The sequence below is a fragment of the Cottoperca gobio genome, chromosome 5 (genome assembly GCF_900634415.1).
Source record: "Cottoperca gobio chromosome 5, fCotGob3.1, whole genome shotgun sequence".
NCBI classification, from domain to species: Eukaryota; Metazoa; Chordata; class Actinopteri; order Perciformes; family Bovichtidae; genus Cottoperca; species Cottoperca gobio.
The window spans coordinates 10,064,968-10,083,087 of record NC_041359.1 but is presented as its reverse complement, the minus strand read 5'-3'; the positions used below and the strand labels follow the sequence as shown (position 1 = coordinate 10,083,087).

Here is an 18,120-nt window from a genome sequence, read left to right as displayed (position 1 = left end):
TTTATGTTGCTTTATACATTTCAGAGGGAAATATTGTATTTGTATTTTTACTTCACTACGTTTATCTCACAGCTGTGGTTAGCAGTTACTTTTCAGATCAAGATTTTATTCTTACTCTTGATATTCTTAGAACATATGCATCTTAAAGATTAAACCAGTCATTTCCCAATCCTTTCGTCTTGAAACCCCCTATAAAAACAAAAGCTGTCTGATACAATGTTTGCCAAAAAATCAATTGGAGGAAAGTCTGAAATATTAATATACATTAGTGGCACAGTTATTTTCTTTATGCACTATTAATCATCTTACAACCCCCACAGATTTATCTTGTTAGCAATGTGTGTTCACAATATATATATATATATATATATGTCATATATAATGATATATCAAAGAGTTATTTTACTTTTGATAAATTAAGTATATTTGGCTGATAATACTTTGGTATTTTTTCAATGCAGGACTTGTACAGTAATGGAGTATTTTTACATTGTAGTGTGATTTTACTCAAAAAAAAGGATCTGAGCACTTCTACCTCTGCTCACCTCATATATTATTTAGTGCTTTTGTGGTATAAAAATGTAGATGCCAGTCTTATCTGAAGGGATAGATGTATAATTAAAGCTATGTTTTAAAAAAGAATTGTGAGAGATCCTGAGTTCTGTTACATTTGGTAAACGGAGATTCAAGAAGATACAAAACTAGAGAGCATCTTGTGATGGGATCACACCAGCCGTGATGCCAAATCAGACCAAGGGCGTGAAGAGGCGGAGCCAATGGCTCCTTCGCCTCCTTTGCTTGCACCACGGCCATACCATATATCATTTTGATCTTAATTACTCATCAGAAAGGTTTTGTATCAGTTTCTTGCACATTTGCGACGCTATCGTGGTGACATAATCTGTCCATAGTCACGTACACACACATATATAATGTGTCTGCTCATGTGAGTTAAACATAAGGATGTTGAAAGAGACAATCTTAATGGATAGATTGACAGTAAGTCACATTAAAAAATGTTCTACTCAAGTATAAAAACACTCGTCATACATAATGTCTTCGTTCAAAGTGTGAAATATTATGTTGTTGGATAATTATTACAGATACACTAATAGGGTTTTAATAATGTAACTAATTGAAATGGAGCCAATTTGAACTATAGCAATGCATCTCATAAACTGATCATGTTTGTATGTCAAATCTTAATTCATTAATAAAGTAATCTATAGCTGTCAGATAAAAGTATTACAATATTTCCCTCTAAAATGTAGTGGAGTTAAGTGTAGACTAACAGAAAATGGAAATACTAAAGTAGTACGAGTATCTTGGCACCTCTGTTGTTTCCCCGAACTCGGACTGCAATGAATGTGGGTGTGACGCTGGACAACCAACTGTCCTTCACTGTCCGCATCGCTGCAACAGCCCGCTCCTGCAGACACACTCTGTACTCTGCTTCAAGACTCTGGTGCTGACCTACCGTGCTGTGAATGGATCAGCCCCTTCCTACATCCAGGCCATGGTCGAACCATACACCCCAGCACGTTCACTTCGCTCTGCGTCGACCAATCAGCTCGCCACTCCCTCACTACGAGTGGGACCCAGATTCCCCTCAAATAAAACCCGCCTGTTTGCTATCCTGGCTCCAAAATGGTGGAACGACCTCCACAGTGATGTCAAGTCAGCAGACAGTCTTCACATCTTCCGCCGCAGACTGAAAACCCACCTGCTTCGACTGCACCTCGGCCAATAAAAAAAATGTCTGTATGATGCACTTTGGTTTGGTTGGTTATTTGAAGCTGTTGTTCGGCACTTAAATGATTTCACCTGTTTGAAGTTAATGTACTTACAAGATCTTGCTGCTCGGAGTTGTGTCCTCATGGTTGTTTGCACTTATTGTAAGTCGCTTTGGACAAAAGTGTCAGCTAAATAAACTGTAATGTAATCTCAAAAGCACAGTATTTGAGTAAATACTTGAGTTACTTTCCATTAATGCGCAGGAAGACAGGTTATAATCAAAGTGGTTTGATGTTTGTGTTAATTTTACCCTCGTTTTTAATTTGTCTGTTGAGGTTGCCGTGGAGCCATCGTGGTGGCGGAGGCGCGATCAGCGGACGAGCCGGTGCTGACCCGCCGCTGCGTCATCATGAAGGTGATGGACTTCACCACAGAAAAATACCTCGAGGCCCAGAGGCAAAATGCTGCTGCCATCCTGATCCTGCTGCCCAAAAACATCTCCGGTATCCCCCATGACACTGTACAGGTAACAAGTTATCCACAAACACCTTTTTGCTCCAGGATATGCTGCAAGGCAATAAAATAAAAATACAGCATCTTTTCTGATCCATCAGACAGTTTCTGAAGACAATATCTTATATCTAGCGCTCCAGGGTAAACCGCTTTGCTCAAGTGTTGATGATCATCACACAGAGCAAAAGAAAGACTTATTTCAAGAATCCCCTTTTCCCCTCGCAGTCTTTCATGGTGAGTGAGAGTGAGGCCTTGCTGAAGGAGACACTCATGCCCGTGTACGTGGCGCCTGAGGATGAGCAGCTGCTTTACATGTATGAGGAGGTCAAGCAAGCTGCAGCCACCCGGACCTCATCTATATTTGTCAGAGGTGAGAGGAGCAAGAGGATATTACATTTTATTGCGAGGAAGTTGAAAAACAATACATGTCTGTACTGAGGTTTGTATGCTTTCATTTGTGGCAGTTGTTCGAAGTATGGTGACAGCTACAGCCTTCCAGATCTTAGTGAGCAACAATGTCCCCATTAAGGGCATCACTGACAACACCATCGCCACATTGGAGGTGAGTTTGGAACTATGCAAAACAGAGGAGTAAAAACCTTTGACTGACATTCTTCAGTTTTCAGTCAAACCTGATTAGTTTGGTTTGTGAAGGCTTCTCAGCTCTGCCTTGTATAACGGCCGATGTTTCCTTCAGGGAGTGCTTCCCGGATCTGGGGAGGATGCACCCACGATTGTCATCACTGCCCACTATGATTCCTACGGGCTGGCACCAGTGAGTCACATACAAGCGATGAATCACAATTTCAGCATTGTTTGTTTCTTTAATTACACATGTAATAAAAAGAAAGACAAATACAGTATTGAATGTGAGGGAAAATGGCATACAATAAATAATTACAGTAATGTAATATACACAGTCTGTATGCGTCAATCGTTTTAGACATAGTAAAACACAGAGACATAGTTTAGCAAAGTACTAACCAGCAATTCCTCCCATCCCCCAGCAGAGGTGGACAGTAACTAAGTACATTTACTCAAATACTTTACATCAGTACAATTTTGAGGTACCTGTCCTCTATTTGAGTATTTCTATTTTCATGCTACTTTATACTTCTACTCACAGAGGCAAATAATGTATGTTTTACTCCACTACATGTCTTTAATAACTTAAGTGACTTTGAAGATTCAGAAAATATAAATCAACAAATTATTTATTGTGTATTATTATAGGTTAAAATACAACTTTATTGATTCCTGAAATGTGCATGCTCCATCAATAATTATAGTCCAATAATATAATATGTATTATTCTGGAATGGGCAGTTGTTCAGAATAGGTACTTTTACTTTTTGTACTTTAAGTACATACTGAAGCTAATGCTTTTGTACTTTTACTTAAGTCAAATATTTGAGAAAATAAAAGAAACGTGTGTGAAATAAGTATAGAATTGATAATTGTATGCAAATATGTCATAAAAAGAAGCAGAGTTTTCTTTTCTTTTTTTCTAAACTTGCAGTATGTTGACTTGAATATGTTTGTGTGTGACACAGTGGTTGTCGTATGGAGCGGACTCTAATGGCAGTGGGGTCACCATCCTGCTGGAGTTGGCACGTCTCTTCCAGAAACTATTTAGTAGCCCAAGCACCAGACCACCGTGAGTTACCATTCCTCCCACAGAGGGAGCTTTTAACAAAATGAAACATATGCTAGTTGGTCATTAAATGTGTCCAAAGTTCCATGTAATGCTAATAGTGTAACCACCAGAAGCTATGAGAAGAAAATAACTTGACAACATTGGTAGATATACAAGTTTTTGATTATTTGAAAAATGCTTGACTGTTAAACAATTTTCCGATTTCTTTTTGTTCTTTTAGATATAATTTAATGTTCTCGTTAACCGGAGGAGGAAAGTACAATTTCCTTGGCACAAAGAGATGGATTGAAGAGAATCTGGACCATGCTGGTGAGTTTTTCTTGAAGTGTTTGGTGAACATGAGCAGCCCAGTTTGATTTATTTCATCCAAACCTTTTTCTCTCCAGAGTCCAGCCTGCTCCTCGACAATGTAGCATTTGTGCTGTGTTTGGATACCCTGGCCAACAGTGATGAACTGTACATGCACGTGTCCCGCCCTCCTAAACCCGACACTCCCATGCACTCTTTCTTTCAACAGCTGGAGGAGGTAACAAGCTTAAGTCCAAAATACTGTATGGAGTAGGCCTTTCTCAGTTTTCATGGATTTAAATGAGCAAATTCTCCTCCAGGTGGTGTCCTCCAGATTTTCCTCGGTGAAGGTGGGATTGGTCCATAAGAAGATCAATCTTGTGGAGTCCACAGTAGCATGGGAGCATGAGCGCTACAGCCTGCGCAGGATACCAAGTTTCACTTTGTCTCATCTGGAAGACCCAAAATCTGAGCTCCGTGGCTCCTTGCTAGACACCATGTAGGTTTTTATTTCTGAGTATGATTATGATCATGTGAGGTGCTTGAAAGCCTTGTTTACTATGAGATGGTATAAAAAGATGATGCAAAGAATTGTCTTTGTGTCTTCTCACAGGTCACAAGTGGACTTCAGGAAAATGAAGCGTAATGGCCTAATTGTCGCAGAGGCACTGGCACGTTATATGTACAATCTCTCTGACAAGGTGATTAAATGCATGAAAACAGAACGCATGTATCCAAATAGAGAAACTGTGGTTTCATTGTTTGTTTTATTTGATTTCCCGAGCATTTTATTAATATATTTAATATTTATTACCTTCCAGGGTTCACCAAAAGATGTGCAGATTTTCAAGGGCCAGTTGGTAAGTTCCTGATTATTTTTATAATATAATATATATTATAAATATAATAATAAATATAATATATTCTAGGACCAGTGCTGACCTCTGGTGGTAGTTTATAGGCATTGCAGTGTGTCTTCAAAGGCCTGTGTCTAATAAGTAATAACCTTAGCTTATTAATTAGATTCTTATACATAATTTATTACCTATTTATTTAGATAGAACTGGGACTCCTTGACCATACAATAAGTTTTGTTTTTTATGCGATGGCACATAAGACATTTCCTGCATTCTTCTTTCTGTGAATCCATGTCTAAATTCTCCACGCAGGACTTTCACGACGGTCGCATGTCCAGTCTGATGTCCTACCTGACGTCAGTCCCTCGGGCTATCCAGCTGCTAGATAAGGAGCCCGGCCACATCCTGCTGGTTAACTCCCTGGAGCACGAGTTCAAGCGTTACCTGCAGCAAGTTCACAGACACGTCTTCCGACAGGACAAGAGGTAAAATGTAAACGTAGAAGCAAACACATACTTTGCAATGTAGGAAGAAATACAACAATATCACTAATGATCAACTATATTTCTTCATACAGGGACCCTGATATTACCTTTTTTGATCAAATGAGCCAACCAATTGTGATGTACAGGTAATTATCTTTGTGCAAATGAATTTTGTGCACGTGGTTATTCCAATAGGTTTGGAGACTGATGCACTTTTTCTTCCAGAGTGAAGCCTGCAGCCTTTGATCTCTTCCTCGGCGGCTGCATTGCTGCTTACTTGGGGATCGTTTACTACACCATTCAGGTTCGTCAATGTACCCTTCTGTACATTACATTGTCTATTCTTATTGTATTGCATGGCCCCTTGTATGTTGTCTTATACTTTGAACATATAGGCAGACAACACCTGACTCATCAGGTTTGTTTTCTCACAGCATCTGTCTGTTCTCTCTTGCAGAATTTTGGTTATCTCTACACAAAGCTCAAAGCTGCACTGAAATCCAAGCACGAGTAAATAAGGCTGTGAGTCTATGACAGGGGCTTTGAAGTCTGCATCGCACATGTGGCTTCACTGGCTGTGCAGAACATGAAAGCAATGCAGCAAGAATCTTCTGAGACTGATCATCACGCACAATATATGAAGCGTGCAATTTGCTTTGAAATGTATATCGTTTTCACAAAATCCACTGTTGTTGTTTTGGAGGAGATGTAAAGCAAAGAAAGTAAATAAAGGAGGAGTTTGAGTTTGGGATATGTCTCGCGTCAAAGTCTATTGAAGAAAATAGAGATTGGATTTGATTTTGAGCCCCCGTGAAGGTCGTTCCTGCCACATCATTACTATGATTCCCCATGTCCTCTGCTCTGTATCTGTTGACATGGATTTGACTGGGCTTAACGTGGCTGTCAAACAAGGCCCGGCCACTGCAGCGTGATGAACAGCCAGTTCCTGTCACAGATAAGTCAGTGAGAGCAGTGGAGACACAAAGGCACCCTACAGCGCTTTGGTGAATTATTGATGCTCATGTGGCATGCTGACAATGAATAGAGGTGACCCTGGGTGGTTGGAGATTCTTAGAAATCCCATCCCTCCTCTGGTTCTGCAGATCTGATAAGACTTATGCTGTTTTAACTACGAGGCTGCTAAATAGCTGTGAGCCTTATAGTGTTTGAGATCAGTGCTGGTTACTTCGTGAGGGCTCCTGGGAGGGAGTCATGGACATTGACCCCAGGTATGTGTGTCTCTGCAGGGGATCTGGTGCTTAGGGGAATTAGTGGCCGAGTGCTCAGGTGGCACAAAGAGATGTTCTGGTTCAGCAAGGATGCTCTTAACCCGTCTCTTACAACAAATAGCCTAGATTCATCACAAGTTAAACAAAGATTTTACCATCTACATTATGTGTTTGTTGAAAAGGATCCAAGCAGGGTTTATAGCTACCGATGCATTCATAAATACTGTGTTGTGATACATTAAATAACAAAAAGAGTGATACATATAAGTCAAGTAGGTGGCATGAACAACCCAGCAACAATTTTTTGCAGAAAACACATATATTATGACATTTGGCAGAAGGTGGAGGTAAAAGAATAACAGATGCACACGTAGTGTCTGAGAGGAGGAGCCACCAGGTGACAGGGGAGGAAAAGATGCTCATGACTTTCAGGCAGACTGGAGTGGAGCAGTGGAAAAGACAATAAGTGAAGATGGCACCTCAGCTTTACTTAACCATGTACAAAGAGCAGTTTGCCTCTCCCGGCAGAGCGAAGCGAGAACAACTTCGTCCCACCTCTGCCAACCGCAGGAACAACCCCCAGCCCCGGCCGGTAAGAGGCACAGCCACATGGACTGCATGGGTTTAAAGGGATCATTACTTGTGATTGTGCAAAGACAATTTCTTAAGAAAATGTAAGTGCTGGTCCTTCAATCGATCGTAATTGAGCAAATAATGCTTCTTAAGTAATAATAAACAAAACAAGTGCATTTGAGGTGAAACAAGACTAATTAGGTCACTTAATATTGGCACTCTCTTTCTTGTTCTTCATTTAGCCAGACTATGGTGTCGTACTGTAATTGGTGGCTGTTTGTTTACATTTCCCTGTGCTGGGTGAAAGCTGTACAACATCTATTATTCAGTACTTCCTTCATGCCTATTTATTCATAAAGACATGGAGTAAACAGCGCTAAGGAGAGATAGAGGGTGCAGTCAGCCTTCTGTAAAGGGGAAAAAAATTACTAAAACCTACTAATACAAATTTCAGTGTAATACAGTATAATGATAATAATACAAAGAGGAAAACCACTAAAGTGGTATTTTAAAACCTGAATGCTCTTTACATTCTTAGCACTGAGAGAAAGCAACAATCTTAGACAACGTTTATTCATTGAGAATAAAAGAATAAAAAAGTAAAACATAAACAAGAAGTACATACGCTATTATTTTTCATCTTTTTTATTTTCATCTTTTTAGTGTTTTTATTGCCTTTTTTTGTATTTATATTGCTTTTATTCTTTTTATTTGTATTCATTTATAAATATTTTTGTTTGGCCTTATTTGGCTTTCTGTTATATTTTCTCCTGTTTTTGCTTTGTCTGTCAAAACACTTTGTAAAGTCTGTTTTTAAAGGTGCTATATAAATGAAGTTGTTGTTGTTATTATTATTATTTTCTAATTATAATTATAATTATTCTAATTATTCTAATTATTCTAATTCTAATTAGTATTATTATTATTATCATCACCATCATCATCATCACCATCATCATCACCATCATCATCATCATCATCATCATCATCATCATCATCTAGTTTCTTCTTCCCCTTATCTTTTACTTCTTCTTCTATTTCTACCTATATGTGTCCTTCTGCCCTTGCCTTTCCAGGACTTTCTGTTTCCCCGCAGTCTTCAGTCCAACTACAGGTCACGCCACACACTACCACTCCCCTTGCCCCCTGCGGACATTGGCCGTCCTCTCTTCCCCCCTGTCAGACATTTATCATTCCACAGTCCACTTGTGACCTGTCCTGACCACTATCTGAACACAGCAGAAACAGGTAAACCAAACCACATGCCCCCTGTCAACCCATCCACAGTACAAGCTCTGCCCTCTGCTGACGGACTGCAGAAACTACAGTTGACTGAGCCTCCTTCTGGCACTGGATTTAAACTCCAAACTGCTTTGAAGAAGCCAGCAGCAAGGTAGCAATACACCAATGTAATCTACAGTCTAAAGATGACTCTAAATACACATTGATTGTAATAGGTTTTCTTTGCATTAGAATGGATTATCACAGGAATGTTCATCCACTCTCTGCACCGCAACTCGGGTGAGAGAATAACCTCTAACCTGACCTTTAATCTGGATATGTTAATGAGCATTATTGATTGAGTGATTGTGACAAAAATGACATTGTTTTTGACAGGCAACATGCAGGTGCTCAGCTTCGGACAAGACCCCAAACCAGCAACCCTTCACACAACTTTCTGCGGACACAATACTGGAGGTCTAGCAGTAGCCAGGATTATAGGTGCATGTTGAATTTTATTAGTTTTAGTGTGCCATAAATAAGAACCTGAAGTCTAATTTTTTCCTCTTATGGTCTCTCAACAGCGGCTGCTACAGCTGCTTCCACGTGGTGAAGCCCTACCAGGCGGGTCACTACATCATACACCCAGAGTTTGTGTCTGAGTGCATTCGTTAGGACTATTAGAGCCCTAGCTTCCAAAGCGGGGACTGGGGACCGGCAGAGGTCCTTGAAGGCATCGTTAACTTCACCATTGTTTAATTCTCCACTAATTAACCCGGCGAGACGAGGTGTAAGAGTGAATAATGTAACTGTGGGCGGCACTCTCGCCACTATTATCTCCCTATATACAGCGTGGCCACTTTTACAACTCAGTACTAAATCAGGCTGCAAAGCACTGTGGCCCTAATGTGTTTCTATCGGGGGCATTACATTTATATCCTAATATTAGAGAGATACTTTTCTACATTTGATAAAGGAATTCTTTATTGCATGTTTGGGCGGTTAAAACAGAATTAGTACTACAAACAATGAAACTTACCCAGAGGTAATACGGACTTAATATGGTGATTATTATAGGTACTTTCTCCATATAGCAGATACAATATACCACTACGTTGCACAGCACACATATACCTTAAGTCCCCATAGAAATAGCAATGTGTTTTTTGTTCTTTTCTCTAACTTTGCTTATTGCAGTTATTTAAAACTTGTTTCTGGCTCACTTGCCTCTCACTAAACAACCACTGTGTTCTGTGGTGTTTTTTAAATGTATTTTACAGAATCATGTATAACAGTGTAAAATGTGCACAATGAGAAAATAAACAGTTCTGTTCCCACCTACTGGACTACATTTCCCATGATGTGGTGGGCGTAGTCAAGGCGGATACGCATCAATCAACATGCCTTGATGCCTCTTGGTCTTTTTCTGTGAACTGAAGCAAACACGTTGTGCTCGGAGTTGCTGAGGCGGCTGCTGCTGATCGGTAGGCAAAAACTATTTTTAACGAACAGCTGAAAGTAAAGCGGGACGAGCGTAAGCGATAATAATAATATGCCACTTTACTTTTGTTTTCCCTCCGTTAACTTTCTTGCACCACCCACTACCGCTCACAACAACAGCTTTCTATCTATACATCGGACTATACTGTATGCAGAATTTGTGGCACATTAGCAAAGAAGACAGGATTTTCTATAGGAATTAGCATGTTTTTTAGCCTACGTTTTTATGTAATGAAATAACTATGAACACTATAAGTAGAAAGTTAAACTCCTTCACAGTCAAGCCCGTCACTGTTGTTGTGTGAAGTTCTGCCGTGTATTTATTCAAGTTAGCAGACTTATAACTATAATCAGCGCGCTGCAACACACACTCGCGCACACGCAAACACGCGCGTGCTTCTTGAGGTATTGAGCGTTTCTCACACTTCTGTGCCGACTGTATCAGCACTTCTGTGTTTGTTTTCTCCCTGTCAGAATAGATAGTGGATCGGCTGAAGTTGCAGATATGACCCCCCTTATCACACTATAAACAAAGAAATGTCCCAGTCGGCCTACTGACACTGTTTTAGTGAGAAAAACAAGCCACTATATGTTTGAAAAACACGCCCATCGTGGCTTGTCTATTTGTGTGAAGGAATTCGAGTTAGAAGGACAGAACATTAATCTGCTGTTTTACTTTATATTATTATAAATATGTATTCTGTATTAGATGTATAGTAGGTCGTTGTATTACTGTTAGATTTTTGATTATGTATGTGAAATACATTATTTCATTAATTATTTATTTAATTAATCGTTTAAGTAATTATAAGCATACATTTCTTGTTTCTAGCTTCCTGTGGGAGCACATGTCAACATTTGCTGTAGAGCTGTAATAATTAATTAATTATTGACAGAAAACTATTTCTTTTCCTAATCGATTAATAATTTCAGTCATTTTTAAGCAAAAATGGCAAAACCTTTCTGGTTCCAGCTTCTTTAAGGTCAATGTTTTGTCATTTATGATATCAAACTGAATTTCTTTGGATTTTAGTTAGTCAAGTAAAATAAGCTATCTAAATAGATCACATTGGAGTGTGGGACATTTTGGCAATGTTCACTATTTTGTAATAATTTATAGGCAAAATAATTTATCCATTAATCGAGAGAAAACTTTACTGACTGGTTTTTGTTCATTTATTATCTTTGGGTTTAACTGATCAAAACTAACAATTTTAAAACATCCCCTTACGCTCTGGGAAACTGCGGTGGATCTTGGACACAGTTTTTAGAGTTTATAGACAAAACAATTAATTAAGAAAACAATCATCAGATTGATAATGAAATCAATTGTTATTTGCAGACTGATGTGATAGATTTTTCAAAGGTTAAGTTTTTTTCATCTGTCCTTTAGATAAATACATAAATACAGTAAATCATCTGACTTTCGTGGTCAATTCCAGCAGCCAGAGTGGATCTCCAAGGAACCAACAGTTAGTTCTCTGTTAATTAATGATGGGCTCGTGTTATCACTCCTGTTGTTGGGGGAAATCTATATTAAGGGTGGTTGAACACAGAATTAGTCAATTAGATTGCTAATTAATAGCAAGCATTTTTTATTATCGATCTTTGCTGCCAGGGCAGACCATGAGGGTCAATTGCAGTTAGGACTAGTCAGCAAACAGGGAGTACTCTGGAGGGGAATGAACTCCCCTCGCTCCGCTATGCACCTTAATCTAATCTATTCTGATTAGCAAAAGCCACAATAACTAACTTCAACTAGTTAATTACCCGTTAGACTTTTTGCTGTTACTACTTGGAGGGACATACAGGTCTAAATGCAACAGAAATTAACATGTATTTCAAAGTGTGTGTTTTTTGGTTGATCTGGCTTGATGGAGCACAAAGTTTAGTATTCTTTTCTCTGCTTCCCGGCATTGGCAGAGCATTAAGGCCAAAATCCCCTTTTCTGCTCCTCTACTTCCTTACATACAAATGAGCCTTCTTTCAATTGAACTCATATGTTAGAATTACTGCTGGGAACATCCACTTTATCCTCTTATGGGTAATTGGCAGTAGATTTGTTTTGTTAAATCTCAGACACATCTTTAAAGTTTACATCCTGACAGCGTAATACCTTTAAGTGCTGAGGAATCACTTTGTGCACCAATGCAGTGCATGTAAGACAATGCTAGAAATGTAATGGAGGCTTTGAACTGACAAGGAAACAAAAAAGACAGAGGACGAGTCTGGCATCTAATGCTGATCTGGCAGCGGCTGTTTTACTGGATATCTCTGATAGTTGAGTGATTTTAAAGTATTTCCTAACTAACCAAAATTGGTAAGCAATACAAGGTGAAGGTTCTGTACAAAGGCTCCAGGTACAGACGGCCTTTGTTGTTTTATTCTGAACACTTTTTTTTTCTAAAAATACCATTGTTATGAGAAAAGCAAATATTGCGTGAAGACTTTGACATTGACTTTTCAAAGCTTGTTATCTCTCTCTCATGACAGGCAGGCAAACAGGCATAACGACGGGGGCAGAGTGCAGCAAACGAGGTTCCCCGGGAAACGTTTCTATGATCTTTACAACAGCAACTCTCAGATTTGCCCACTGAGCGGCACAAGTCATGTACCAAGTTGTACCGGGAGGAGCGGGAGGCACAATTACAGATGTTATCCCCAAGCAGAAGCACAGAAAGGACACTCGACCCTTAGTCGGAGCTGGGGTAATCGGCCTGGTGCTGGTAATTGCAGCAGTGACTGCATGGTGTTATTACATAGCCTCTATACGCAAAGCTGAGCTGCTTAAGACTCAGCTCCTGGATCTGAATAAAGATGGCTACATTATCCGTAACCAGGGAGGGTCTATTGTTTTCAGAATGGATTTCAGGTTGGTATTTTTCAATGGTCTTTGGATTTTTAGGTCTGTAAAATGATGTATATTTTAGGTACATCAGAATATTTCTGTAAATGTATTCAAGTAGTTATTTAATGTGAAGTGTGTGTTGAGAGAGATTGTTTGTAAATGTAATTATATTTCAATCTTGGCAGGTCAGGTACGCTGGATTTGGATTCATGCTCCAAAGAAGGGGAGATGCTTAGCTGTGGACGCACCACTGATAGAAATCTGAACTTCTTTATTGAGACAGTGCGACCCAAGGACACAGTACAATGCTACCGTGTGCGTTGGGAGGAACTGGTTCCTGAAATTCCTGTTGAGCATGCCATGACATACACTTTTGCACACTGGTATGGTGGTGCAGTGTCAGCAATTCAACACTGGCCTATTTCCATTAAGGGCCAACAGGCTCCGAAACCCTTTGTTACAAGTGACATCTACAAAAACCGCAATGAATTCGGGGGAATTTTGGAGAGTTATTGGCTTTCATCTAACGCTACGGCCATCAAGATAAATAATTCAGTGCCCTTCCACCTAGGCTGGAATGACACAGAGAAGACCATGTCCTTCCAGGCGCGATACAATGATAGTCCCTTCAAGCCAAACCCAGGAGAGGCACCATGTGCTGAACTTAGCTACAGAGTGTGCGTGGGCTTGGATGTGACATCCATACACAAGTACATGGTCCGCAGATACTTCAACAAACCAAACAAAGTGCCTGCCAAAGTGATGTTTCGCCATCCTATATGGTCGACCTGGGCACTACATAAGACTGACATTGACCAAGAGAAAGTCTTGACGTATGCTGCCAACATTCGCAAGTATAACTTTAACTGTAGCCACCTGGAGGTAGATGATCGCTACACCAGGCGCTACGGAGAATTCGAGTTTGACCCAACAAAGTTCCCCAATGCCTCGGCCATGTTCCAAAAGCTAAAATCAGATGGATTTCTGACATCGCTTTGGATTCACCCTTTTGTTAACTATGACTCGGAAAACTTCCATACTTGCGTAGAGAGGGGGCTGTTTGTCCGGGAGCCTACGGGACGGCTGCCAGCCTTGGTGCGCTGGTGGAATGGCATCGGCGGCATTTTGGACTTCACAAATCCAGAAGCCCGTGATTGGTTTTCTTCCCAGCTACGCTCACTGCGCTCCAGGTACGGGGTGACATCTTTTAAATTTGATGCAGGGGAGACTAACTACTTACCATGGCAATTTAGTACCAGAACTCCTATTCGGGACCCGAGTTTTTTCACAAGACGTTACACAGAAATGGCTATTCCCTATAACGATAGAGCTGAGCTGCGCAGTGGCTACCAGTCCCAGAACATATCCTGCTTCTTCAGACCAATCGACAGAGACTCTGTTTGGGGCTACGAGTTAGGGCTCAAATCTCTTATCCCCACCGTGCTCACCATCAGCATTCTCGGCTATCAGTTCATTCTACCAGACATGATCGGAGGGAATGCCTATTTGAACCGCACAGATGGAAATCATGTGTTACCCGATCGAGAACTCTATATCCGCTGGCTGGAGCTGATAGCCTTCATGCCCTCCATGCAGTTTTCTATTCCGCCATGGGAATACGACAACGAGGTGGTTGAAATTGCACGTAAATACACAGCCCTCCATGAGAGTATTGTGGCGCCCAGGGTCCTGGAGCTGGCTAGTGAGGTGCTGGACACCGGGGACCCAATCATACGGCCCCTGTGGTGGATTGCCACAGGTGATGAGACAGCCTATAAAATCGACTCACAGTTCCTGATTGGGGATGACCTCATGGTAGCCCCAGTTTTAGAGCCTGGAAAGCAAGAGCGCGACATCTACCTCCCTGCCGGCCGTTGGAAAAGCTACAAGGGGGAGAGATTTGATATCAAGGAGCCACTCCATCTCACAGACTATCCTGTAGACCTTGATGAAATTGCTTACTTTGTTTGGGTGTAGGAAGAAGGTAAAGTGAAGCTGAACGGAGTTCATTCGCCTTTGCTGCAATTTGTTTCTAAGACAAGCTCCACAAATTCAGCTTTTATGCATGACTTTTATGCTTGTATGAAAATGTTGTTATGGAAAAGCTTTTCTGTAACAAAATGTTATATTACATCAGAAAAGTGAAACTCAAACATGTTAAAAACCTCATCTCATTTTTTGTTAAGTATTTTTCATTTGTTTGTGGCGTTAAGAAAAGATTGCTAGGTAGTACCCTTTAAAGAGCGATTGAGTAACTTTTGCTGAATGGCAGCCACTGTAGCCCTAAGTGGCAACTATGGGCTAATAATAGATGTAACAGTAGCACAAGTAGAGAAGAATCATACAAGTCTACAAACTGATTCAATAACATCAGTTACACAGCAATAACCTTTTAAAGTTTGCTAACATTAGCCACCTTAAGCTACTGGTCATACCAGACCAAGAAAGGCTGTAGCAGCAAAATCCCAGCATGTGTATAAGTAACATACTCTCCCTTTAATGCCTGTGCAAGTGATGTGCATTCAACAATTGTCAAAAAGGGAATATGCAAACTGTGAATTAAGTAAAGCATAGTTATTGTATGTCGTACAGTTGAAGAAGCCAAACAGATTGTATCATGCATTAAGTAGATAACAGGCTACCTAAAACCTTCTTATTGATAAAATAGATTCAGTTTGACTGGAATATCCCACTTCCCTTTGACACTAATGACTCTTCTACGCTTCTGCTCCGAGATACTTTTCAGGAAGTCAGGTTTTATGCTTCACTTATCAGGATGAATTCTTGAAGTTTAATCATTACAAACTGCGTGTGCTCTCATTTGTGGAACACAGTGTCATGTAACTACTCTTAGCGCAGAAGGAGATGCCTTTTATTAGGCACTAAATATTTTATGCTCTTCCTCAGGTAACAGCTTTTTCTGGCTGTAGTGGCTTTTGAAGTGTCTGGTTGTGTCTTTGTCTTTATTGTGCTTGGCTGACTCTGTATGCAGCTGGACAGCTATAGTCACACTATTAGTGTCTAATACATTGAACACAATAACCTGATAATGGTCTGGATACTTTACACCTTCTTGCTACGCAGAAGTCTATAGATGAATGAATTTATGAGCATTTAATTATGAAATGGTATGATGCATTTTGTCACCTTGTGTTTGGTCAATGTCATATTTTGTAACTGCAGTAATATCTCTTAAGTGCCATGTTAATAATTACTGCAACATACTATATGTGATTTTTTTAATGCTATACATTGAATATTTTCTGTTGTTACATATTGTACATTTATTATGCAATATTATTAATTTAACCCTTTAATGGGGTGAGTTATAACCCTTTATGCGCAATCCCGGTTCCACAGAATGTACCACAAAAGCCACAACGTCTGAAAACATTTGTTTTTCATACTTTGAACAGATGTAACTGATATTTATTGTCTCATTACACTCGGCGGTAAGGCAGCAAGTGACTCCTTTCAAAGTAAAACCAATGAAGAATAATATCGGTATCATGGTCCAGCTGTACAAATAAAGGCTTCTGAATCCCAGAGCTCTTTTAATTCTAACATGAAAACTTCCTGTGGCTCTCGTGTTAGCTTTTAAAAAAGTCCTGGTGGATTCTGATGAAGTTTGAAGCTGCAATAAAACGAAGGGTTACTGTGAAGTGACAAAAAGGAAATGTTCACATTCTTATGGTGCAATGTTCTGTTTTGGCCCTTCTTTTTGTGTAACGCTGTCTATGTGGCTTACAGGTTGACCTCAGTGGATTTTGTTGACATAGTTTCATCATAACAACTTCCCTATTTATAGCAGTTCTCACCCAGCATCTGGGCCAGGCCAACCTCTGAGGCTATTTCTATCTCAGACTGTCTTGTTTTATGACGAGACTGAGAGGCTGTATTTCTCGGACTGAATGTTTCTTTGCTTTTGGCTCTTTTGAGCCAGCGCGTGCTGTCTGCCTGGGGTTATTATAACTGAACATTGCACTAATTTCGGCAGGAGTTTATATCGGATTTTGTTTGAATGTATTAAAATAAATCCAGTTTGACTGCGAGCATTTTTATTGTGCTGGATTTGCATGGTACACACTAATCTGTTTTAAAAGTACACATCACATGGAAGCACACTTGCTTCATTTTGCTGCATGACAACCACTACCAGATGACTCATTGTAAATGAAAGAGAGCAGTAAGTGCCAAACTTTTACTTATTTAGACATCTACACATAATACGAGAAGAAAAGACATGGACATGAAATTAAGGTCAGTAAGCTGACCGTGCAACCGTTGAGCCAATAAGAACCTGTAACCTCCTATGAGTCTGCAATACATGAAGACTAATGTGCCTATCAATTCAATATTGGAAGAGACCCTTGAGGGACTTTTCCAACTTTTGGCGCCAAGCCTATCAAGGACGATAATGACAAGGTGATGAAACAATTGTGCACGGTATTTGGAGGCTGTGTTCTGATCAATAAATCATCTGGTGGTTCATGATGTGAGGCCATAGAGCAAGTGATATGAAACGACCAGACACAGAATAAAAAAAAAGATAAACTTCAGATAATAGCAACAATATTTATTGAACTTACATCTGTAAGCATGATTGTTCTGTCTGAGTTCAAACAGCCTTGCAGGACAATTTTTTTTACAGCTATAGTCGATCTTTCATATGTTTGGGGAATTTATTCCATTTCAAAACAGCGGGTATGCTTCAGAACTACTTCACTTTATTTGCCAATGCCTCATATTTCTTCAAAATTGATCTCGACGTGCAGCCTGTGCGGGGAGGACATACATTCATTGATTAGCTGTCCGCGTGTTGCAGCGATCAATATTATTTGTCGGTTTGCTTTCTGCAATCATATTGTTTGGTTCTGCCCATCTTTTCATAGGTTGGACGAGTCGTTTGTGTTGGAGCTTTAAGGGGAACCTGGAGATTTCTAGAAGGAGGGTTGAAATAGAGATAATTAGAAAAAAGACTCATTTATCCCAAAATAATTGATGCTTAATTCTATTTATGCTTAATTTTGTGTGTTTAAAGAAATGCTGTACTGTTTTATCTATTTTATGGATTTGTTGATTTAAATGAGGGAGATAATTCATATTAACTTGCTGTTGGTACCAGTTGGAGTGGAGTTAACGGCTTTAAACTATAATACAGAGCGTTTCAAATAAAAAAGTAATAAAAAACTAAAACAAAATGTACAGGTTGTTG

The 18,120-nt window shown here is 39.8% G+C and overlaps 2 protein-coding genes across 2 annotated transcripts; both read left to right on the top strand.

The window, feature by feature from the left end:
• The first annotated feature begins 1,850 nt into the window (after positions 1 to 1,850).
• Positions 1,851 to 6,159, top strand: zgc:109965 (Nicalin-1-like). The gene is made up of 15 exons (XM_029432267.1): positions 1,851 to 1,895; positions 2,070 to 2,260; positions 2,473 to 2,617; positions 2,712 to 2,809; positions 2,945 to 3,022; positions 3,801 to 3,904; positions 4,125 to 4,213; positions 4,291 to 4,430; positions 4,513 to 4,691; positions 4,806 to 4,893; positions 5,014 to 5,052; positions 5,362 to 5,534; positions 5,627 to 5,680; positions 5,760 to 5,838; positions 5,992 to 6,159. The coding sequence occupies exons 1-15, from the start codon at positions 1,877 to 1,879 to the stop codon at positions 6,046 to 6,048; spliced, it is 1,533 nt and encodes a 510-aa protein (XP_029288127.1). The 5' UTR covers positions 1,851 to 1,876; the 3' UTR covers positions 6,049 to 6,159.
• Positions 6,160 to 9,925: 3,766 nt separating this feature from the next.
• On the top strand, positions 9,926 to 17,137 carry myorg (myogenesis regulating glycosidase). Its single transcript, XM_029432405.1, has 3 exons — positions 9,926 to 10,041; positions 12,551 to 12,929; positions 13,091 to 17,137. Exons 2-3 carry the CDS (start codon positions 12,667 to 12,669, stop codon positions 14,880 to 14,882), a joined length of 2,055 nt encoding a protein of 684 aa, XP_029288265.1. The 5' UTR covers positions 9,926 to 10,041; positions 12,551 to 12,666; the 3' UTR covers positions 14,883 to 17,137.
• The last annotated feature ends 983 nt before the right edge of the window (positions 17,138 to 18,120 follow it).

Excerpts from the sequence above, each read along its gene's own strand:
- zgc:109965 (XM_029432267.1), top strand. Across the intron at positions 2,261-2,472 it reads TCCCCCATGACACTGTACAG|TCTTTCATGGTGAGTGAGAG; the intron begins GTAACAAGTTAT and ends TTCCCCTCGCAG. Across the intron at positions 2,618-2,711 it reads CTCATCTATATTTGTCAGAG|TTGTTCGAAGTATGGTGACA; the intron begins GTGAGAGGAGCA and ends CATTTGTGGCAG.
- myorg (XM_029432405.1), top strand. The coding sequence starts at position 12,667 with ATGTACCAAGTTGTACCGGGAGGAGCGGGAGGCACAATTACAGATGTT. Across the intron at positions 12,930-13,090 it reads GTTTTCAGAATGGATTTCAG|GTCAGGTACGCTGGATTTGG; the intron begins GTTGGTATTTTT and ends CAATCTTGGCAG.